Source organism: Talpa europaea (assembly GCF_964194135.1).
Source record: "Talpa europaea genome assembly, chromosome: 12".
Lineage (NCBI taxonomy): Eukaryota > Metazoa > Chordata > Mammalia > Eulipotyphla > Talpidae > Talpa > Talpa europaea.
In genome coordinates, this window is record NC_140079.1 from 64,367,243 (window position 1) to 64,392,053 (window position 24,811).

Here is a 24,811-nt window from a genome sequence, read left to right on the forward strand (position 1 = left end):
AGCCACTCACACACCAATCAGGGAACCACCACTCTGGCTGGCAGCCCTGAGCTGGGTAAACTGGCTTCCCAGGACTCCTGCTGGCTAGGATGTCATTACTTCCAGAGATCTGCATCCAAAAATTGGAATAACACAAAAAATATCAGGCATTGGTAGCCACAACACATTAAAGGAGACCTCCCTCACAAGAGGTGAGAATCAAAAACGCCATGCTTGGACTCTCCAGGCTAAGGCATGGCCTGGGGTCACAAGGCTCCCAGAGGAAATATTCAGGACCTCGGTGATGCCCAAGAAGATTGCTCAACCCATGCAGAGTGAAGTTCATGCTGGGAGAGGTCTGTGCTCATCACCAGGTCTGGAAAACTCACTCCCATGGGTACCAGCACCCCCATCAGGGTGTTAGGAAAAGAAACCAGTGAAACAGTGGTCTTGCTCATTGGCTACAGAAATGACCTTGACTGTAGCAGAGGTTGAAACTCTTGTCAGTGCTGAGTTTCCTGGAATATTTATCATTCTATTTTGCTATTCTAGAGAAGTTGTTTCCAAACTTGGCTCTGTGACTCTTGTCTGGAGCGCTTGCTTAAAATTCAGATTCTTGGACTCCAGCTCCAATGATTCAGATCCCATAGATGTGGAGAGTGCCCAGGAATCTGTATTTCCTACAGTGCCCCAGTGATCCTGGCACAGAGCATCCAAGACCTATATTTGGGAGTCAGCTCTCTAGAACACACTAACTCTATAAGTCATCAATGCCTGAGAACTGACCGCACCTCAGCTGAGGAGTCAGGGTTACCCCATGTGCCCTAGGCTGCCATGCTACCATGCTGCCCAGTCCCAGACATTAGCTGAGCTCAGACATCTCTGAGCTCTGCCTCCTACCAGCCCTGCCACTGTCTTTGAAGCACACATGCACTTCACACCAATTCAACTCAGTCAATATTTATTGGGTACCTACAATGGGCAAGGCACAGTTCCAGGTGCTGAGGGAAACAGAGACAAGAAAGCCAGGACTTACCCTCAAGGGGTTTACAATCTTGTGGCAGAGACACACTCACAGGTAACAAAGAAACAAGGCAGAAGGAGGTGAGCTCTGTAACACAGGCGAAACCGGTGGGAGAGCAGGGAGCCGGGAAAGATCAAACTTGCATAGGCAGGTGTAGTGTTTGATGCAAGGATTGGGGCTTCAACCAGTCCCAGGACATGGACAGGATTCACACTGGAGGATCTGGGCAGGAGAAGGTGTAGACAGGTAATCTACAATGACTGCGCAGAGAACAAACAGAATGCAGCCTTGACTGAAACGTGGTGTGTTGAAGTGTGGCAGAAGAGCAAACACTGGAGCAGTAGATTGAGGCTGGACTGTAGAGGCTCTCCTTACAGTAAGGAGATGTGACTTCCTTCTGCAGCAATGGTGAGCCAATGAAGGCTTCTGAGCAAGAGAGTGACATGATCTCATTTCCTCAGTTCTAGGCTACCTTGGGTAATACGTGATTAGTTCTATTTTTATTAAGTTCATCCTCTTGGCCTCAAAGCAGAAGTTCTGTGGCCGGAGACAATTTCCAGGGCTGCCCAAAACCAAGAGGCAGTGACCACAGACTAGGTAAACTGAGTCACTTAGCCATTTTGCACCACCTCCACAGAACAGGAAGTGAAGCCTTCTAGAAGCAAATAAGTATAAGGGGCAGGCACAATGAGAGCGTTCAATGAACTATTATTGCGTGGGTGAGCATGACTATTATTATTGGGTGAGCATGACTATTATTATTGTCATGCTGTGGGTGAGCTGCAGAGAAAATGGAGTGGAAAATGGTGGCAGGTGAGTGACAAATTAGCATCATCCGAACAAAGCTGTCTCCCAGTAGGACTTCTGATATAACCCACCCACCCTGTAGCTCACTGGGTGGGAAGACCCTAAAATCTGACTCACTAGAATCAGTAGATGGGCTTTTATGACTTCTACACATACAAGATTCTATGAATCCTTCCTAGGATCCTGCCTAATTGTCCAAGGATGAAGGAGAATTGCGTCCACCCCCACCGGGGCCCCCCCAGCCGGAGAAGGGATGCGAGGCCACGGCTGTCCAGGTGGACACGGCGATGCTGGTCAGCGAGGGTTCCCCCAGAACCTCCACACCTGCTGAAGTGGGGGCTTGGGTGGAGAGAGGTGAAGTCACCGCTGGGTTCCCCAGGAGGAAGGCTCCCGGAGAGCTGGCATGCACCTCTGGGCCCGGCCCCACAGGGCCTCCGCCACTGTTGCTGATGGTCCACAGGCATGGATAGGGGCTGCAAGACAGACAGAAGGACAGAAATACCCGATGATCCTCCCCATATATACCACCTGACAAGCAGACTCACAAAGTTAAGGGGGCTCAGCTAGAGGAGGAGGCATCTGACCATGACTTTATTTTGCTCTGATGCAGACTGGCCCTGTTTCTGCAAAGAAGTCAAGAGGTACTGAGATCAGCATGGATTAGATGTCCAGAGAGTTTGAATTTTTATGCTGGCCCTGCCACTAGTAAGGGGTTCAGTTTTAAACCCAGCATTTTATTTCTCTGGCCTTTCCCTACAACCTGAATAAAAGGTCAGGGAGTGAGAAGGATATTTGGATGGGATGATCTGGAAGAGAGTTCTCCTGACAGCTGGGAGAGGCCATATGGCATCATAACCAGCACAAGTCGGTGTCAGAAAACCTGGTTCTGGATCCTAGTGCTACCAATTCTTAGCTCTGTAACCTCACACAAATTATTGAATTTCTCTGAGCCAGTTTCCTATATCCAATTGGAGAGATGATTATACACACCATACAGATGTCAGGGGGTTAAATGAGGATGGAGGCCCAGCACCAGTCACTCAATAGATGGTGGTTGTTATAATCAATTCTCCCGCTGTCTAGTCTCTGGCAGAAAGACCACTTGATTTAATTTCTCCTAGTTGATAGTATTGGTTCATTCACTTGCCTACATACTTGAATCACTTAACAACTTTCAAAAAATACTGATATATGAGTCCTATCCTAGGAATTCTGGTTTGACTAATCTGACATGCAGCCTGGACATCAAGATTTCTAAAGCTTTCCAGTCGATTACAATGTGCAACAAATTTTGCCCTTAATCTCTAATATCTATGAAAATTATTGCAGTTGGAGTAATTGGAATCTCCTCCAGTGTTTCAAGCTTCAGCCATCACCGTGTTTTCGGTTTCTCAAGTCTCTTCCTTGCCTGACATGGCACTGCTTGCTAAGAGGCTCTTCCCCCGTGACAGCACTGAATAGGTTGGATTTTCTCCAGCAAAATCTTTATAGAGCCAGGAAAGGGTTCAACACGCCGATGAGGAAGACAGGGGTGACATGCCTCCCTCTGCTCTGTGCCCTGTTTTGATACTATAGACCTCACTGGGCCACAGAAACCTGCAGAAGACATCTCCTCGGGCTTTTATCTTTTTTTTTAAAGATTTATTTATTTATGCATACAAAAACTGGGGTACAGGCCAGAGGTGTGGGGGGTTAGAGTATTCACCAGAGACAGAGTGGGGAGCAGAACAGGCTAATCTACTTAAATACATTGCTGAGGGGAGCAGCAGATGAGACAGGAGAGGCCTGCTGTGCCATGTGGGTCACCTGCCTGGCCAGGGATCGAACTCGTGCTGCAGTGGCTGCGGATAGCTTCATAGTTCTGTGTCTTAACCCCTTGCACCACCAGGGAGGGCCACCCCCCCCCCAACCTCGGGCTTTAAAAAAAAATGTTTATTTGAGCCAACTCAGCTCTCCAGGACTCTGCCACAATCCCCAGAAAGGACTCCTCTATGCTATCTCTTCCAGTACCTTTCTGATGCTGCTTGGGCCAGTGGGAATACCAGGGGCACTGAGTTCATGACTGACTACCTGACCTTCGGGAAGTTTTATCTACCTCTGAGCTTTAATTTCTCCATCAGTAAAATGGGATATTTAATGCCAGCCTCATGGGTAGCTTTGAGTCCTACAATGCCTTACATCAAATCTCTTATATAGAACTTGGCAAACAATTCAGGGACCCCGCCTGCTTTTTCTCAGTTCCTACCATCTCCCAAATCAGCGCTTTTTTTAGATCCTCCAGTCAAGTACAGGCCAATAGAAATAAAATGTAGGCACAAATGCAAAGTTAAAATTTCTTACAGCCACATTTTTAAAACATAAGCATAAAGTAGGAAAATGAAACTATTGTTAATACTATTTCATCTAACTGAAAATGTTCATAATACTATCATTTCTACATGCTTTCGATGCAAAAAAAAAAAAAAATTTCAGTCTTTGTTCTGCACCAAGTCTTCAGAATTGTGTTTGTTACACTTGCAGCACATCTGTTTGAGCTCACTGCATCACACGTGTTCAGCAGCCATGAGGGCTTGGGCTGCTGCCCTGGACAGCAGAGCCTAGACCCTTGTGCACTGTGATCAGCGCAGCATTGTTAATATCCCAGTTTAAAGCAATGTCAATGACCTGGAAGCTCATTAGAAATGCAGAATCTCAGGCCCCAATCCAGATCAAATCAGACTGTGCATTCTGACAACATCCCAGGTGATTCTAATGCACATCAAAGTGTGAGAAGCCCTATAATCTCCTAACTTTTTCTAGACCAACAAATCAGATGTCTCCCAGGTCCAATCTTTTCATTTTGAATCCCTTTTTAGAGTTTCTCAAAATTCTATGTATCTATGCTGAAAATAACTGTTGACATGTATGTAGAATGTTACTGCTTACAAAGCATTTTAATGCTTTTTCTCATATTGATGCTCACCATTATGCTGTAGAGGGCATCATAGTATTTCCATGTCACAGAAGGAAAGCTGAAGCTCGATCAGGATACATTTCCCAGAGTCATGAAGTCAATAAAATGTAGTGCTGACACTCACACTGTCCGATTCCCAGGTCTCTTCTCTTCCTGTTCCACCATACTCATCTCCAGAAGTCAGAACAAAATGCATGTCTCTGGTGCATGAGAGTTATGTCATGGATCCTATAGGTTATACCTAGCCCTAGTATGTGGGTTGGAGTCCAGGCCCCCACAATCTGTCCCCCTGTTAGGATAGGTGGCTGATGACAATGTGGACAATCAAGGATATTGAAATCAGTGTTTGTTTACACATTCCCCCTTCAGTTCCTCTGTATTCAGTGTCTATCTGCTACAACCACTGTTTTCCACCTGCTTTGAGACAAATGTTCCCAGGCCATAATGTCTTTCCCCTTCTAAAATAAAATTCTAAAGCTAGGAAAGAAAGAGCACATGATGGAGCAAGTGCCTCCCCACCCCATTTTCTCCAGGAATGAAAGTTCAATCCTGTAACTACCATCCCTTCCAGGTGGCTTAGGAGTCAAGACGAAGGCTTAGACCAAGCCACCAATGGAAAAGGATGAACTTGAGACCAAGCACTGAAGTAAGCCCCCCAGGCCACCAGCGAGCAGGATTTCAGGCGTTGCTCTTACCTGGGTCCTGCACTGATGTGTCCACTGGTGTGAGGCACTGACAGGATGCCATGAGGAGTGGAGGACAAGGAAGCCCAGCTGTCCGGTCCAGAGAAAACTTGAAGATTATTGCTAGAGCTTTCTATCAGATTCACTTTGGGGAAATAATAACAGTTCAGTTGATAGAGCATGTAGGACATATAAAGACAGTGACCAATGACATCATCCTAGGGCAAAATATTACCGTGACTGACACTACAGAGGCCAACAATTTGTTACACTCTCTAGGGGAAACCGGGAAGAAGGAGGCACTTAGTCTTGTGCTGATCACATTTTAGTGTCGACAACTTCCCATCTCCATTTCATAGATGAGGCTCAAAGAGGTGGAATCATTTGCCCTTTGGATCATGTCAGTACCCCCTCAAAATAATCCTAAAGGCCACCGGTGCCCTAAATGAGATTTCTGAGGTCCAGGACTATATTCTTCTTAACAATCTCCAGTGGATTTGAACAGCTCAAGAACCAAGTCCTCTATGTCTTTGAATGTCCATTTATAGTGTCTATACTCCACAAATGGTATGTTTATAAGGAGGAGGGTAGAGGGGAAAGAAGAGGGATACAAGAAAAAATCAGAAATATACACCTGGCCAGGTCACTCCTTCTCATGAGCTGACGCTTGTGACTTCGTCAGCCTCAGTTCTTGCATCTTCCACCTCTCGCCCTTCCCTCTGTTTTATCCCAGTCTATTCCCCAGAAAACTAGGTCCATCTACTCTCTAGGTCTTGCTTACCCTCTTTCTCTACCCCTGTCTGTGTCCCCTGCCATCACCTTCCACCTCTGCCCACTGTCTTTTTCTAGTCATCCTTCAAGGCTCAATTTAAATACTAACCCCTCTGGGCAGATCTAGCTGCTCCTTTTTCTCCATTCCCCTGGCACTTGACTTATATGTTTTATAGAACGTTTCTCAAACTTTAATGTACTTGAGAATCCCAGGGGATCTTGTTAAAATGCAGACTCTGGTGCAAGAGAATTACCTGAGATTCTACCTTTCTAACAAGTTCCCAGGTGATACTGCAGGCCCACAGACCAGAGGTCCGAGCTCTCATTACATTGTGTTGTGATGAATTATTTATGTATTTGTGTAGCTCTGAGCTCCTCTGAGGGAAAAAGCTCCACTGTAATCACCTCCCTACCCTGGATGCTTAGAAAGTTCTGGAGCAGAGCAGCTGCTCGAAGGATATATGTGGTGTGCTGACCCTGGGGAAGAACCAGGAAATTGAGTGAGAATACCCCTCAGTTCCTGATACCATTAAGTTGCATATTCTCCCTTCTGCAGCAACTGTCAGGTTGTGGAAGGAGCAGGGTGCAAGGAAGAGAGAAGGACAGCTGGTGACAAACCAGCAAAGCCTTCTGCTGATCCAGAGCTCAAGGACATGAGGTCAGAATTTTAACACTCATCTCTCTTCTCCCACATTGTGAATTTTATTTATTTTTATTTGATTTATTTAGAGCTGATCTTTCCAGCTTAGAGTGGAATCTCCATGAAGGTAGGGAGGGCAGGGTGTTTAGCTATTTTGTTCATGCCCCTAAACAGAGCCTTAGCACACAGTCAGTCCTCAATAAATATTTGTTGAACAAATGATTGAATTGGTGTCACCTCTCCCTTCCTCCCGAAGAGTCTGATAACCAGATAAGATTTGGACTTACATGAGGCCAAAGCAGACCAGGAAGCAGTCCACGAGGAAAAAAGCAGACAAATAACAGCATCAACTTAGAAGTAATCAGACTGCAAAGTTGTCACAGTTGGGGTTGATTCTACCAACAGAACCAAACCAAAGTCTGGATGTACGTGATCCAGATCCCAACAGTTCTCCAAGCCTGGGTCAGTGTTCTCTGGACTGAGTGATGGATTCCAGCTCTAGAAGGTTCATGTGGATGTAATGAACTGAGTGATCAGACCCAGCATGGCTTTGAGAGATGTTTGTACACCAGGACCCGGATGAGACCTTGCCACCTACTGGAACCTAGAGGCTAAGTATCTTGTGAAATCATTTTAAAGCGTGAATAATGTCATAACTATTGAAACTATTAGTACATGAAACATTGGAGTGATAAAATACGATAATGTTATATATTAGATGAAAGGGATATCACCTTTAGGTGTTTTTTGTATGTTTTTAGATTTTTTTCTGTAACTTTTTTTAATGGAGGTAATATTAGTTGCAAACTGTATGCCTGATTTAGGAGGATAGGCTCACTACTTCTCTTAACTAGCTGTTTATCTGTGTCTTTCAAGCACCCACAGCCCCAGCCATGTCCCTAGGGCTTCATTAGCAGAATCACACACCTGCTGGAGTGTGGTTTCTATGTGCATAGGCAGAAGAGTAGGGCGCCTGCCGATGACCCCGGAGGCCAGGGTAGTGCTCACAGCCGTGGTGCGTGTGTGGTGCAGACAGAGGCAAAGGAGCAGCATACTGGTAATTGGCATTTCCTGCTGCACACACGCCATCCGGATTGGAAAAGATCCAGCCCCCCACTAGAAAAGACAAGGGGGAGACACAGAGACCACATCTGTGAACTAACACACCAAAAGCCAGGTCACCAGACATCCAACAAATGGTGGCAGCAGGCGGTGCACACAGGCAGCGCTGCTGAAATGGAGCCACAGCGGCCAGTGACACCCATCTGAAGGCCTGAAGCAACAGGAGGTGGTGCTGGAGGGTCAGAAAGAGTGGGCAGCTCTCAGAGGTCACAAGTCCACAGTGCCAGTCACAGATCAGCAGTGCTGATGGTGCCAGAGCACAGGCACTAGTGTTATAGCCCTTTGAGAGCTGTTAACACAAGCCAGCAGCAGACAGCTCTTTGAGAGATGCTGGGCATAGGTCAATGACACAGGCCAATGGTGACAAGGGGGAGACACAGAGACCATCTGTGAACTTCCACACTGAATACCAGGTCACAAGACACTTTGTGTGGGAACATTCTGTGCAAAGGGCCCTCAGCAGCTGCCTGCGTGCACTTAAGTACCACACCCTCCCCACCAACCTCTTTTACATTAGCAGGAAACAGGCTCTCTGGAGATAAATGACAACTACTGCCAAAGTTTGGAAAACCCTTTAAGGAACACTGGAATCACAGCTACATAAAAAATTTATTTGAGGAGAACCCATGTACCAGCACAGCATTTCCTAATTCAGAGAAACAGCAAAAAGAGAGAGTTAAAGAAGCCTAAAGGAAGGGGACCCTAACTGAATCATCTTGACAGATCACCTGCTAAAGATGCAGTCAGGAATGGACCAGAGATGCTCCCTAAAATAACTGAGGGACTGCATGAAACAAAGGGATTGATTATCTATTGTTTTTCAAACCTATTTGTGTCCTGACATTAACTATGACAACTGTATTATATCATCATTTCTGGAGTCTTTGTTATAAAAAAAAAATTTATATTTAAAAAGAGAATTTGAATTTATTTAAATGTTTAAGTTAATAGAAATGCAAAAGTTAAGAGGCTTCTGACTTAATTGTGTAAAATTAAAAGTCAGTCTAAGGGGCATGCCAGATGCTACAGATACCTGGAGAGGTTAAATGTGGTTACACAGAAAAAGCGAAGGCCTCTCCATTTCTCCCTGTAGGAAGGTGCCTTTACTTCTCTCTCCAAGACAGAAAAGACAAGACACCTCCCGTCATCATCCCACAAAGAGAATTCTAAAAACAAAAGAGCAAGTTATACTGCTCCAGTACACCTTGACCGCCAGAGTTTGACAGACACTCTCGGAAGGCTGCAAAATTGTTCATAGACGCTCCTTTGTGAATAATCACCTTGACTGATGAGGAAAAAAATGTTTGAGAAAATTTAACACAGTTTCAGGATTAAAAAAAAAAAAACCCTATTCCTAAACTAGGAATAGAAGGAGCTTGCCTCAATATATGAAAGGTGAGGTGTGAAAATCCCCAGCTAACATGCTACTTAACAGTGAAAAACTGAAAGTTTATCTCCTCCCTAAGATTTGTGTAAGTCCCCCTAGGAGCCCTGGTTCTCTCCAGGTGTTCTATGAACTTGGCATGAGTGGAAGAAATAATTGGGTCTTGACAGTAGCTTTGGGTTAGGCTGTCAGGAGTCATTACAGATAAACATGCAGGCACAGTGGTTGATGGAGCCCAGTGTAGTTCCAGATGCTTCCCACCCAGCATTTACCCGACTCACAGTGAGAGTAGGCCACATGCTGGCTCTCAGAGATGGCTTCTGGGATGTCTTTTAAGTGATTCCTGAAAGAACAATGAAAGTGCACCATGGCTGGCCTGCTTACATACAAGCCAGCATAAAGCAAAGCCAAAATTCTCTTTGGACAGTAATACATTTCTTTTTTTTTTTATCATTTTTTTTAAAGATTTATTTATTTATACAAGAACCAGGGTACAGGCCAGATGTGGGAGAGGGTGAGAGGATTCACCAGAGGCAGAGCAGAACAGGCAGACTGACGAAATACACTGCTGAGGGGAGCAGCGGGCCCAATAGGAGAGGTCTGCGGCGCCATGTGGGACCCTCCCTGGCCAGGATCAAACCAGCGCTGAAGAAGCTGCGAACAGCTTCACAACGTGGCGCTCAACCACCTGTGCCACCAAGGGAGGCCCTGGACAGTAATACATTTCATGGAAGAAGAAAACCAATCACCTTTTTTTCTTGAAGCTGCCATCACTCTCCTTCCTCCAGGGCACTTTACCAACTCATGCAATTGCTCTTTATTTATTTTTTTTAAAGATTTATTTATTTATTTATACAAGCACTGAGTACAGTCAGAAGCACGGGAGAGTGAGAGAATTCACCAGAGCCAGAGCGGGGAGCAGAGCAGGCAGAAGGACCGAGGTACACTGCTGAGGGGAGCAGTGGGCTGCAAGAGAGGTCTGCGCGCCATGTGGGACCCTCCTCTGGTGGCCAGGGAGCAGCCGGGGATCGAACTGGCGCTGCAGAGGCTGCGGGCAGCTTCGCAACCCAGCGCTCAACCACTGCACCACCAGGGAGGCCCGCAATTGTCTTTAGTTACATTTTTATGGATACTCCAATTTACCATGCTTACGGTTTTCTTTATTTAGTTTGATCTTACTGATCTGTGGTCATTGCTTTTGCCTAACAAAATTCAAGTAACAATAACAACAGCTAAGGTTTGTATAGCATAACTTATGATCCACCAACAAACCTATGAGGGAGATATTGCTATACCCATTTTGCAGATTAAAAAGGTGGAATGTCAACTGACTTATGCAAGATCAAACAGTTAGGAAAATGGCAAGGTTAGGACTCAAAATCAGGATCTTTTACACAAAGTGTTCAATTCTTTTTAATTACTCCATGCTACTATCATTTTGGATCTAGTCTGCCACATATCAGACTTTCTTTAAGTCTTCCATTATCTGAAAAAGTTATGTCTTTTACATCATCAAGATTTAATCAATCACTGAAAAATATGACATTTCATTATAGACATCTATCCATTAATCCAGAGACTTTAAGATGAAAAGGAAAAATTAAACAGTTATAGGTGGTATTGAAAAGATTTGGAAGTCAAGCAATAAAATCTGAGCCCTTCAAAGGTAATGGTATTTCTGCTCTAGGCTTTGTTGATAGAAGTCAATGGCAAGTACCAAATTCTTTTATATTTTTTCTAGAATGGAAAAATACAACTGGCCCAAAATGGTAGAATTGTCATTCACACCCTTAATGTCTCTGACTTCTCTTAGACTAAAAGACAGGAACTTCTAACCTTTATGAATTACTCATATGAAACACTCACCTTCCCTAAGCTAAATGCAGTTTTTGTTTAATAAACCTTTTGAAAACATATTTCTTGAAGATAGTAAGGGGAAGGGTGGAGTAAATCATAAAAATCTAAATCACTTTTTTTTTGTCTGTGGTTGTGCTACTTTCCAGAATAAAGCAGGACATAAAGCAAGCCAGGCAAAAATTCTCCTAAATCCATACAAGGAACACATCATTATGAGATTACTGAATTTTGTTGACTTTGTTTTGACTTTGCTGAATGGCGAATATTGAACACATTTCTATCAAAGGTCATGAAAGTGCTCCTAGTCTAGTTCTTTTCAAGATGATCCTAAATTTCACATTTGTGGAAGTCAATTCATAAAATTTTGCTGAGATTTCTTTACTCACCTTTCCTTGGCATCCAAGAAGGCTTTGGCAAAAGGGTTGTACTTGATTTTGAGAGCTGTTATCTTGTGTTTAAAAAGATAAGAAGGGTTAGCAAAAGTGGAATATACACATGAGCAGACAGAAACTATCCTTTCTCCTTCCTTAGTTTATTTTCAGATTTCCTTTTTTTTTCTTTTTTTTTTAACTAAAGTAACAATGGTGTAATATAGAATAAATTTCAAGGGTACAGTCTCTGATCTCTACAAATTTATCAGCCACATCACACTCATCAGCAAAGATCTAACTTTCATCCACCACTCTCCAATTAATATCGTCTACCCAATGCACCAACTCCCTTTACCCTTTCTCTTTTTTTGCTCTAGCTCCATGTTTTGCTTTGTTTGGTTTTGCCTGCTTCTGAACAAAAACACTATTGTGCTGCCTAAGATATATGTTTGATTTTCACCTGTCTTCACTGGAATGCAAGTGCCCTGTGGATAATGATGCCTCTGTTTTACTCATTGCAGTGTCCCCAGCATGTGGGACATCCAGGATGGAGTAACATCCAACCAATATTTGTTGGGAAACCCAACATTGAAAAGCATGCTTGTGCCAGCAAGGCCTGAGCTGTGCTTGTCTCTGAAGAAGAACAAAATAGAGAATAAAAATAACATAAGAGTAAAATATTGCATGACTTTTTTCAGGCACTGAAACTGTGGGAAGAATGAGGAGCAATGTGAGAGGGGTGTGGAGTCAGGTGACCACAACCTGGTCTTCTCTTGGTTTAAACCTGGAGAGGTCAAGGTGCAAGCGCACAGAGGAGATTTGAGCTCCCTCATCCCCACCCCCATGGCTGCCACTCAGGGTGCATCTACATAGACTTGGCAGGGAAACATTGGCAGAGGAGGCTCAGAGGTTACATCTTCCAGAACTTGATTTCCAGGGCTTGTGGAGACGTCAGGTTGGGGGTCTTACTGGACAGCATCAGGCTGGGGGTCTGAGTGCAGGGAGTGGACACCACCAGGCTGGTGGGTCAGAAGGAACTGTCCAGCATATGTCCAGGAAAAACAGAGCCCTGACCAAGCAGGCCCCCACTAGGACAGTAAGCAGCAAATAAGTGGGCAAAGGGTGTTGCCCTGGAGACTGGGAAACAAGGATGTGGTCCCCAAACCCTCCCCACTTTCTAGAATTGCCAAAGCCACATCCTGCCCTCAGAGTACCAGGCTCCACCCTTAAGAAAGAAGTAGGGGAGGGAAGCTACTGAGAAATGGAGTTTTTTAACCCACAAAGACAGCGCCAGCTGAGGGCCCATTTAAATGATATTTAGTTGATGTCTGTTCCCACTGGCCAGCTGGCAGGGCTGAATCAAGAAACCAGATTACTTCTAGAAGAGAATTACATTTTCTTTGCACATCTGTGATGTGAGTTAAATCTACAACTCAGCTTCACCTGTACTCACAAAGGCAATAGCTTCCAAACCTAGATGCTCATTAAAATCCTCTCTGGAGACTTTTAAAACTACACATTCTGGGCACATCCCTGGAGATTTTGACGTGGTTGGCTGGGTGGGAGCCTGAAGTCTCTTAAAACTTCTCAATAGAGAAATGGAAATTAAAGCAACAAGAAGATACCCTTTTTTTCCAGCCCACTCACATTGTCAAAGATGAAAGGCCACTAGTCACCAGTGTTAAGAACAGCATGAGGACCAGAAACGGAAATACCCTTTGCAGGGAGGCCGCAAAGGGCCTGACAATGTCTATCAAAATTCTGAATATGCACTCTCCTTGACAGAACAATTTCACTTCTAGCTATTTACCCAAGCAAGCAAACAATGGCAAATGTGAGTAGTAGGATATGCTTTGAAGCCTTATTTAAAATAGAAAATTAAACAACTGAAAACTATCTAAATGCCCAGTGGAAAATTGATTATCTGAAGTATGACATCTCCTCAGCAAAATTTCAGAAGAGACGCCTGAATCTAATTATATAGAAAGATAGCTATAATGCACTGCTAAATTGGAAAAAAAAATGCAGACTAATATATGTATAGCACAAGCCAATTTATATGAAGAAATCTGTATTCTCATACATATTTAATATGCATAGAATGTGTTTGGAAAACTTTATGCGGTTAATTTTAGTGTCCCTGGAAAGTGGGATTCAAAGGCAGGCGAGAAATAGCACATTTTTACCTTTCATTTTTTAAGTTTACTTGATTTACTTCTGCACTATTTGTTTACAATATTAAAAAAAAAGTATGCATTATCTTTTCAATTTTTTTTAAGTTTAATCAAAAATAATCCAACCCTCCCAAGGTGTTTGGGCCAGTATGTCTGGGAACCCCTAGAGCAAGTAGATGGACCCCAACATCTGCTCGCAACCAGGTCACCGAGGCCTGATTCTACCTACTTAGCTCAAATTGCTGGAGTAGTTCAAATTAGGCAGTAAAAACCCTAAATGTGCTCAGAAAAACTCGCAACCAGGACAGATAACATAATGCAAATGCCAAGAAGGTGCACATTTGGATCGATTTCCACAGACTTGCTTCTGGGTCAAAAGAAACACCAGCTCTCCGCAGGGCAAAGGCACATCAGGTCTCCAAAACAGAGTTTCTATTGAAATTTGCTGTAATGCACAACCATATCTTATTGGCAGCAGAAAGAAAATGCTGGCAGACCTTTGGCAAACAGGCAACTGGCTACCCCATGCCACACTTCATCTCTGCTGAGTGCATGAGTCCCAGAAAACCCACCTTTCATCCAAGCTGGGTGCGGCAAGACTATGGAAGCACCCCCGCCCAAATCCACCACTCTGTCCCAGGTGACATTTATACACACACATGCACACACACTTATACACACATGAACATACCCACAACATACATACAAACAGACTCACCTATACACACACACACACACGCACACTCACCTCCTCGTTCTGGTAGGCGGTCACAGCTATGAACTGGGTTTCAGGAAAAGAGCAGTTCATTACCATTCTATGGGCACCTCCAACACGTACTATGTGAACTTGGGGCTCATATTTGTGCAGAGAATTCAACATTATCTGTTGAGGAACAGGAGAGAGAGAGCGCTCATGGAAAATCCGGTCTATCACAGGTGACCCGCAAGCCAGCTCCTTCAGTCAGTCCCAAACTCAGCGCCCAACAGGGGTAAGGATACATACTGGGGATCCCCGGTGGCCTCAGCTGCTGCTACACCTCTCTGAGAAACAAGTAGGGGCAGTTTTTCCAGAAGCTCTCAGGGAGCAACTTTGGAGTGAGGGATGGGTGACCAGGGAGGGTTTGTTTCATTTTCTGCCCAAATCCTGGCTTCTTTTTCTTCCCTCTCCCAATTTTCAGCATGACAATCCAGATTTCAGTTTGTTAAAATATTGCTTTTCTTCACATGAGGAATCCTAATATTTGACCATACATGGCTGTCTTGTGAAAGTGACCACCCGAAGGGGAATGACTTCCATGATCACTGTCACATCCCAGCCACTGTTTGTGATTTAAATGAAAGGTTTTTTGAAAGTCTGTTGTGAAATCTGGTAGGCAGTAATGGTTTTCTTTTCAATTTCCTGTTTTAATGAAGAGCTGGAACCTTTTGAATATTTCCAAGACTGGGAGGTTGCCTCCCCTGCTAAAATGCAAGACTGAGGACTAAGAGCTTGACCAAAGCCAAATATGGAGGTGGGGTCTGGGGTATTAAGACCTTTACCTCACAGTCCTATTTCTAATCCCCCCAAATGATCCACGTTGTACTAGTTCACTAGTACTTACAATCCTGCAGGAGAAAAGAAAAGAGGGGGGAAAACTCAAATTTTGTTTACTCTAATTGGAGATTTGAAATAAAACCTCCCTTATTTAAGGTTTGTTTGAATTTTTTTCTGAAAACCCAAAGCTGATTCAATATTCTATTGATAATTATCATAATGCCCAAGTGGAAGTAGCAATTATTTCATTAGGAGCAGCTTTTTATCAAGGTTTTTGTCTATTGCCAACATGCCACTTACACCAAAAAAAGGGGAAAGAGAATAACAAAACCCCGGTACCCACAAACATCTCCCTCCCAGGGCTGGGTAAAAAGCACCACACACAAGACGAAACTCTGAAAGGTCCTCATGATTAAGTAAACTACGCACTCTCTCACTCTCTCTTAACATCAGGAAGTCCATTAAAAACTGAAAGCACCAATTAAGAGCTGTTTATTCCTGTTTACATTTGGACTCCGGGGAATAATTGGCTTCTGTGGGAGAAGAGGCCAGTGAGGACCCCTCTAATTGCCTAAATGCACCCTTGATATTTCTTGATTGGTGTGGTGGGATGGCCGGGCTGGGTGGCCAGGCAACCGATCGTACCTGCCCACCACCGTTGAGCTTGTTGGTCAGCTTCACTTTGCTGAAAGAGATGGGTGCTTTCATCCAATGGGCCCCAAAGTTGGGGGAGTCCGGGTGAATGTAGACACAGCTATGGCTGGAGACCTCCGGCTTGCCTGCAGGTACCCACTCGCCATTGACATATTTCCAGCGGTGGCTGTCTGTTGGGACAAAGTCCAGCAGGAGGGAGTACATGGCATTGGGGTCCAGTCCTGTGACACTAATCTTTAGGACAGGGAACATGCGTCTAAAAAAAAAAAAAGGCAGACACCAAGTCACAGGAGGCATGTTAGAGTGGCCTCCCATCTAAGAAGACGGCTCATGGAAGTGCCTGGGGGTGCAGAGAGTGCCAGGTTAGAGAAGACTGAATAAAGACTGGCCCCAATTCCAACAGAGCCCATTTTTGTAAATGCATTTTATACAACTGTTTTACTTTATACATTGTGCTCTATTCCAAAGTCATTGATCTCATTAGTCATTTGACAAAGAGGAATCTGAAGCCCAAAAAGTATAGTCAGACGTCATGTTCTCAGAGCTTTCCTCAAAGATTTTCTCCCAGCATGCATTGGGATTTCAGACTCTGGCACAGAGCAGTCCTGCCAGGCTTGCAATGGACACCAGTTCTGAATAACAGGGACAACAAGGTTTTATGGCAAAATTAAGTGAGCGGGACACTAGGCTGCACCACGTTAGCCCAGTTCTAACAAGTCTGCAGGACTTCTCAATGCTTTAATAGAGCAGGGTGCCCCATGAGCCTTTGAAAAGGAGGTGTGGGGATGTGCACTCCCCAACAGGAAAACCACTTCTGAGGCTTTTGTGGAAATTTGTGTTCAAGAAATACACTTGAGACATTGATCTGGAGTCTTTGGTCTCACCCTCTAGAATCATACCCATTAATTTGTTCTCACAAATATTTGGAGAAGCTGCCTAAATCTGGTTTCTAATTCCTTTAGTTTTCCTTCACCAAGCAATTTAAGCTGCTCCAGTCTTTCTTCAAAGACCTGGTTTCCAGACACGCACACAGGACTGGTTGCTCCCGATGCTGTCTTGTTTATAAGACTTTTTTCAAAATCTCAATCCCTGTGCTAAGAAGTTAATAGTCTAGAATATAGACCCTTGCTATCTTAGTGGCCTATGCTATGGCAATGTCAGTATCAGCCAGATGTTTACAAGAAAAGCAGAACCTCGAAGCTCTCTGCAAACCTGTTTAAGGGGGTTCTGTGTTTTCACAAAATCCCCAGGAAAGACACAGGAATACTGAAGCCTGAGAAGTCCCAGTCTACAGTATTTTTAGCTTTGAAGACAGTAGCTAGGAGAGATGAAGGGAACAGAGGAAGAGGGAGCCCACTAGAAGGACTGCACTTCTGATGCGCCTGGGAGGAGAATGAGAAGGCAGAAGGTGGGATGTGCCCACTGCCAAGGGGCACCAGGGATTTCAGGAGCAGGTGCGCTAGAGGCAGGAATGGGCAGAGATGAGGGGCTGAGGATCACCAAGGACATCTGGCTGTGTTCAGAGTTGCCCAACTTTGAGATAGTGTAGAATGAGAATTTTTACCTATGGAAAGAGCAAAAACAGAGCAGTGATTAAGGGTGAATTTAGAAATGGGTTCAAGTCACCCAGACTCCCTAGTCTTCTGAGTTTAAATTATTTGAACTTCCTGAGCTCTTTGGATATAGACTGTATTTTTTTTCCCTTCAACACATCTCACCTCCTCTATATTTCCTTTTCAAGTTCTTTGCTGTATTTTATTCAACTTAATCTTCTCAATGCTTCCCCAAATCTTAATCCCTGATTAGAGATTAATAACTTGTTGAACTGATCTTTTTTAAATCCCTACTCTACACCAGGAACTCTGGCAAAAAAAAAAAATTCACAGATTCAGTGCCTTATTCACAGGGCTTACATTCTTATAGAGAAGTCATGCAAGGTTTTTCATGTGGAAGGTAATTTTGGATCGCAGGAGTGCTGTGAAGGAATTAGAACAGGTGATGTCACAGAGAGAGAGTAAGGAGCTTACTCTAGACGTGATAGTAGGTAGGTCTCAGGATGATGTTTAATGCTAAAACCTAAAAAACAAGAACAAAGTATATGCCAGAAATAAGATTTATGTAACACACATACACACAAAAGAAATAACAAGTGTGGGGTCCAAATAAGCTTAGGTACTGAAGAGAGAGGAACAGTATCTAAGTATCTTCTTTTTTAAAGATGTATTTATTTATGCATCCAAGAGCTGGGATGTAGGCCAGAGGTGTGAGGGTGGGGGGGGGCGAGAGGATTCACCAGAGACAGAGTGGGGAACAGAACAGGCAGACTGACTGAAATACACTGCTGAAGGGAGTAGTGGGTGAGGCAGGAGAGATCTGCTACGCCATGTGCGTCACCGCCCTGGCTGGGGATTGAACTCGTGCTGCACTAGCTGCAGACTGCTTCATAGTGCTTACTCTTAACCCCTTGAGCCACCAGGGAGGCCCTTTAAGTATCTATCTAATTAAGTATCTTACAGTATCTAAGGCAAAATGAAGGGGAAATTCACATTTTCCCTTCAATGGGTTATAGTCTCTCTCTCTCTCTCTCTCTCTCTCTCTCTCACACACACACACACACACACACACACACACTCTCACTCTCTCCCCCCCCCCTTATTATGCTAGATCTCATCAATAATGAAGCATGAATTTTTAGAAGTAAAAATAAGAAAATGTGCAATGGCTCTTTTTTTACACTACATTCAGAAGCCATCTCTGATGTCCTAGGGAAACCTGGATCACATGGAGAGATGCTCAACACCTTTAGCCATTGAGGAAGTATAAGTCAGCTCTGCCACTTCCCATTCACTAGGATGGCTGTGATTAAAAAGATGGATAATAGTAAGTGTTGTCGAGAACTGTGGAGCAAATGGAACACTCACTCCTTGCTAGTGGGAATGTAAAATGGTCCAGCCACTTTGGAAAGCTGCCTGGCAGTTTCTCACCCAGTTCAATAAGGAATTACCATAGGACCCAGAAATTCCCATCCTGGACATATATACAAGAGAAAGGAAAACAACAACACATCCACATAAAACTTGTAGGTAAATGTTCACAGCAGCATTACTCACAGTGACAACAAAGGGGAAACAACCCTTATGTCCATCAGCTAATGAATCGATAATCAAAATGAGGCAGACAGAGGATCCCTGGCTTACAATGTTTGGCTTGTGATTTTCCAACTTTCAGATGGTGTGAGAGCAACCCCGTTCAGTAGAAACCATGTTTTGAGTTTTGAATTTTAGTCTTTTCAAAATTCAGGCAAGCAGTGTGTGATATAATGTCCTCTCCAGATGTTGGGCTGTGGTGATGAGTCCAGGCTCCCATCAGTCACATGACTGCCAGGGTACACCACTGAGAATCTGCAGTGGATTGGGGTGCCAGCATTTTTTTCCAAAGATTTATTTTTATACAAGAACTGGGGTACAGGCCAGATGCGCAGGAGAATGAGAGGATTCACCAGAGACAGAGCGGGGAACAGAACAGGCAGACTGATGAAATACACTGCTGAGGGGAGCAGCAGGCGAGACAGGAGAGGTCTGCAGTGCCATGTGGGATTCTCGCCGGCTGGCATCGAACCCCCGCTGCAGAGGCTGCGGACAATTTCACAGTGCGGCGCTCAAACGCCCGCGCCACCAGGGAGACCCGGGGTGCCAGCATTTTTTGACAATTGTGCTTTCACTTCCCATCATGTCTTTTTTTAACCTCCCCCCATTCTTTTACTTTATTTCTCTTTAACTGAGGTAATATTGGGGTGCCCCCATCAGGTATTACCACCATAGTGTACTCACCACCAACTCACCCATATTTCTACCACCTTCCCTGTTTTTCTTTCCCCTCCTGCACTCCCTTCCCCTTTGGTATTTCAACCCTTGACAGCTGTTTGTCACCTTCTGCCTCTCAGTGTCTAGGATGTTTTATCGAGGACAGTTACCTAATTACCTGTGGGCAATCCTCACACAGGCTTTGCTTTCAGGGGTGAGCTGCGCTGCTAAGCCAGTTGAATGTCCCCCTACCTCTTCTTCCCAAGGGGTAGTTAACTGAGAAGTGTGTAAATCAGCCCTTAACTGATTAAGTGTTGAAGGGGGGGTGCGAAAGAGAAGCAAATGCGGTGGCAGGGTGAATAAGCACTCCCCAAAACCACGTTTGAAGAACAACAGGTGATTGGACTTTGCCCACAAACTTTCTATTACTTTGTATTACATATAGTGGGTTTTTTTTTTTTTTTTGGAGGGGGGGATTTATTTCCCTCACAGGGGATCTTGAGAGTCACTGTTTCTGAAAAAGGCTGTGAGGAAGAAGAAAGGTCTCAGAGATGAGGCAGATTTTCTAGGCAGGGAGGAATTGCAGAGATAGTTAAAGGCAAAATTCAGAAAGTTTCACTCCTTCCTCTTTCCCCCCACAGAGCTATAATATTTATGAAATACTGGGCCTCTCTGGTGGTGCAAGGGGTTAAGCACAGCACTGTGAAGCTGTCCGTAGCCTCTGCGACAGAGTTCGAGCCCCTGCTGGCCAGGGAGCTTTCCACAGGGTGCAGCAGACCTCTCCTGTCTCGCCCGCTGCTCCCCTCAGCAGTGTATTTCAGTCAGTCTGCCTTTTCTACTCCCCACTCTGTCTTTGGTGAATCCTCTTACCTCCCTGCACCTCTGGCCTGTACCCCAGTTATTGTATACACAAATTAAAAAAAAATCTTTTCAAAAATTTATGAAATACTCATAGAGTTTTTGGAGTGAGTGTGTGTGTGTGTGTGTGTTTGCATATGTGTGTGTGTATAGGTGAGTGTGCACATATGGATGTTGAAGCTTACTTATGCACAGGTAAACTGCATGAGAATAGCAACAAGGAACCAAAGTAATCTGGTTAGAGGCAGATTACACCAATACCCATGACCTCATAAATTACAGCTGTAAACTGGTGAAAATTTTCCGTGGGCTATAAGGATGCATAAACTTCAATTTCTCTCCTTCTGCACAGTCCTCCCTGGAAACTATAATTATCAGCTTCTGCACCAACATCCCTTAATCACTGATAAGATCAATTCAAGTGACTTCCAACTCTTATTTTACTTTATGGACTCACCAGTTAATCAGAAATGCTTCAAATTTCTTAAGACCTGCTCAGGGCAACTTTAATCAGAATTAAGTCAAAATTATTTAATTGCATGGAGACACACATGAAATATAGTATTTTCCCATAAGAGGAAGATATTACAGCAGCAAAACAAGAGCTGTAAGAGATTTCATTTATCTGCCTCTGAAGAATGAAATAAATTTTTTCCTGCAACCTAAAATAGAAAGGATGCAGATAGAAGGAAATCCTCACAAACTGGATGCAGTGGAGAAGATTCAAATGAACTCCAGAAATGTGTATGTGTCATTGATATACCTGGTACACTGCCAAATATGAATCACTAAAATTTTAAATAAAAAAGAGGGTTAAAAGAAAATAGGGGAAAGGAAAAGAAGTAAAACAGAGGAGAAAGAGAAAGGGATAGAGACTAGAGAGGGCAGGGAGCAGAGAAGAGGAACCAACACCATTCCAGTTTCTGGGGAAAATCCTCTATTACTTCTGATCAATGTCAGAGGGCAAGCCTCCATTTGCATAGGAAGAAGGTCTCCGTGTGAAAATGAGTTTTTTAATTAATCTTTTATCAATCCATTTATTTTAATGGTATTTCAAAACTTGCTCCATACAGAACAATGAGACCTCAACTGCGCAGATGGAGGTCCCACAAAACTTATTTTTTAATTCGTCTTATTATTTTTAAAATCTTTTTGGAGTAGCATTGGTTTAAAACACTATATACTTTTCAGAGGTAGAGCATTATAAATCAGTGTCTGTATGTACTATATTATATTCACCATCAAAAGTCTAGTTTCCATCCTTCATACAAATGACCCCCTGTACCTGATTTGTCCGCCTGCCTTCGCCTTGCCACTCATAATCACCACTTACTTCTTACAGTCTAAGAGTTTGCTTTTGTTTTGTTTGTTCTTTAGTTTTGTTTCCATGATATTCTTAGAAAAGCTAAAAAGTTAACAGAGCCAGACTGGTAATGTGAATGAAAGGGCTCGGGCTGGGTATTAAATACCAGGAATATTCCTCTGGCCACAGACACATCTGCGTCTGTTGCAGGAGCTGGTGTGACTGTGGGGATGGGGTATTTGCAGGAGACACAGAAGGTCTTTAAGCAGAAAATGATCAAAAGGACACACTGGAATAGACAGGAGAAAAAGAAAGAGATAAGGAGGAGAGGGAGAAAGACAATGTAACAAGAAAGATGTGTCTGTATTGCAGTGTTGTTAAAAATTTAACCTGTGAAACTAAGACATTGAAAGTCATTCCAGGCCAAGCTCACACATTATCAACCACATTAATTTCTTAGAGATTAGCTTTTCCTTCTGTCTCTGAAGCATAAAGGGAATTCTCAAAAAAAGTAAATAAATAAATGAAACTCTTGGCAAAATCTTCACCGAAGGAGTTCAGAGAGTTGGAAAAGAAGGAAGGGAAAAGAAGCAGGACCTCCACAAATAATAAGAATTACCAAGTTGACCAAAATTAGACTTTCCTACAAAAAATATTTTTCACGTAGTTAAAAATAAATGACTTTTAACATATGAAGAAATGTAAATATAAAGAAAAAATTTTATCAATAAAAAGTAATGAGAAATCTCTTCTTAAATTATAAACGTGCACACCAAGGTAACATTACTAAAATGTGAATTGAATTTTATGATGGCTTCAGAAACTTTTATTATTTATTCCTTTTTGAAATAGATTAACAGTATCTTTACTTGATGATTGTATTTATTTTACTCTCACATATGGCCACTTTGCCAGCCAACGAGATAGCTGTGACACTGTAAGTATAACTACTATCCAATAAGCACAAAGAAAAATAAACAGAACTTCTATAAACAGACACAAAATTTTTATAATTGCATCGTCACTTATCTTGGAAAGAAAAGAAATTCTAATTAGGAAGTTGGGATGACTTTTGCTATTGAAAACACATCATTATATTTCTTTCTACTAAAAAGGCTAAAAGTGTATAAATACTGATCAAGAATAGGAACAGGTGTCATTACAGTTACAGATATTAAAATTAATAATCCTCTATAAGAAATAAGTACAGGACCCACTTAGAGAAAATATAAACATCAAGCAAGATTGATAATCACAATTTGCTGAAATGCCTTTATTTCAGGTACACCTATCATATACAGAACATTTCCATGTCATGCACCGTCACTCAAGTTCATAATTCTTCCAGATAGATAAGCAACAGTTCACTTTCCACACTATGCATTTTATTCACAAGTGAAAAAGCAAGGTTTCGGAAGAGAAGCATTTTATACAAGAATAACCCGCCAAAGTTCAGCTGGACTTAACTTTATGATAGAACAGAATTTCTCTCAAAGGTCACAATTACAGTCCTGCAAAAGTAACTCTACTGAAAATGAGTTTTGATGTTTCATACTTTTGTGATCATGTGAACCAAATATTCATGAGCATCAACCAAATGTTGGGAGCCAGTTTGGACAAGCTGGGGGCAATAAAATTTTCTTTCAAAATATTTGCATCTCCCCTACTGAACACAAGCTTCTAATATCACTCGACAGTCCCTTTGTGAACTAGAATCCAAGAAATACCAACAAGGATCAGTTTCAGTTAATCCCTAATTTGTGGCGATGAGAACTCAGAAGGCATCTTCTCTTCTCCCCGGCAGCATGTTACAGTTTCTTTAACTATTACCACAACAGCTCTCAGATCATCATGAAAGCACAAAATCTCAAAAGAACACTCACCTCAGACACATCCAAGGGAACAGATGTAGTGATGGGTAATGAGATTTAATCTGCCCTTTTGCTCCCAATCTTCTACTAGTCATAAATTTCTGGCAAGTTTGATAGACTTAAGAGGAAACCACCCAGCATCCACGTAACACTGACTTTCACTTTATCTGAACAGAGTTGGGGCTCAGGATTGCTCCAGGATGTGCTGTCAGCCAAAAATTAATGATTTTCTGACATGTGAGTGCAATTACCAAATCCATGGGACATGCCCCCCCTTTATAGTAATTTTTGGAATTTCTCCATTTAAAATGCATGCAACACAGGTGGCTTCATGCCCCACTTCTCTGATGAGCTCAGAGAAATTAATTAAGTTGGCTGGGGGAAAGCCGTGAGATCGTCCTTCCTGTGAGTGACTTTAATCAGACCCTGCAGACTCTGGTTAAGAGCGGCAGCCGCTTTACTATTCAAGGGGTCTCATCTCCCTTGCCAAGCCCTGCTATCCCCAGCAGGGCTGCCTATAAACTCACCTGCCATTCTTGGTCACGATCATTTCATTCGTGACTTCCTTGAATCTCTGCCAGAGAGAAGCATCCTCTAGGATGATCTGAAGTTGCTTCTCTGTAGGGTCGCCTTTTTCCCTCCCTGCCTGGAGCTCACTTTCCACCACGTTGAGCAGGCGGGACACTGTGCCTTCGCTGGTCTTTGGAGTGCCCAGCTCGCTCATGGCCAAGGCCACTGGAACTTCGCTGAGAAACGTTACCTTCCTTGCCTGCTTCCACCTCCTTCCTCCTCTCTCTTGCCTGCTTTTCAACCCAGCTGGACAGAGCCTGGGGAGCTGGAGAGAAGATGCCCCGGCTCTTGCCTAAGCTCCTAGCATGACACCCCTTAAAGTCTGCAAATTATACCACCAACCTGTTAAGCTTCAGTTGGGGAGGGGGGTGCAGGGGAGAGGTGGGGAAGAAAAAGCCCTCTCTTAATTACTCATTGGATCAGGTGGGAGACAGCCTGGCACTCCCATTGGCT

General features: G+C 43.5%; 1 protein-coding gene across 1 annotated transcript; it reads right to left on the minus strand.

Moving 5' to 3' along the window:
* Positions 1-1,997: 1,997 nt before the first annotated feature.
* Positions 1,998-24,512, minus strand: TBX19 (T-box transcription factor 19; the record flags this gene model as incomplete). Its single annotated transcript, XM_084250077.1, has 8 exons — positions 1,998-2,283; positions 5,459-5,591; positions 7,785-7,973; positions 9,645-9,706; positions 11,607-11,668; positions 14,514-14,648; positions 15,945-16,209; positions 24,316-24,512. 8 exons carry the CDS (start codon positions 24,510-24,512, stop codon positions 1,998-2,000), a joined length of 1,329 nt encoding a protein of 442 aa, XP_084106203.1.
* Positions 24,513-24,811: the final 299 nt, after the last annotated feature.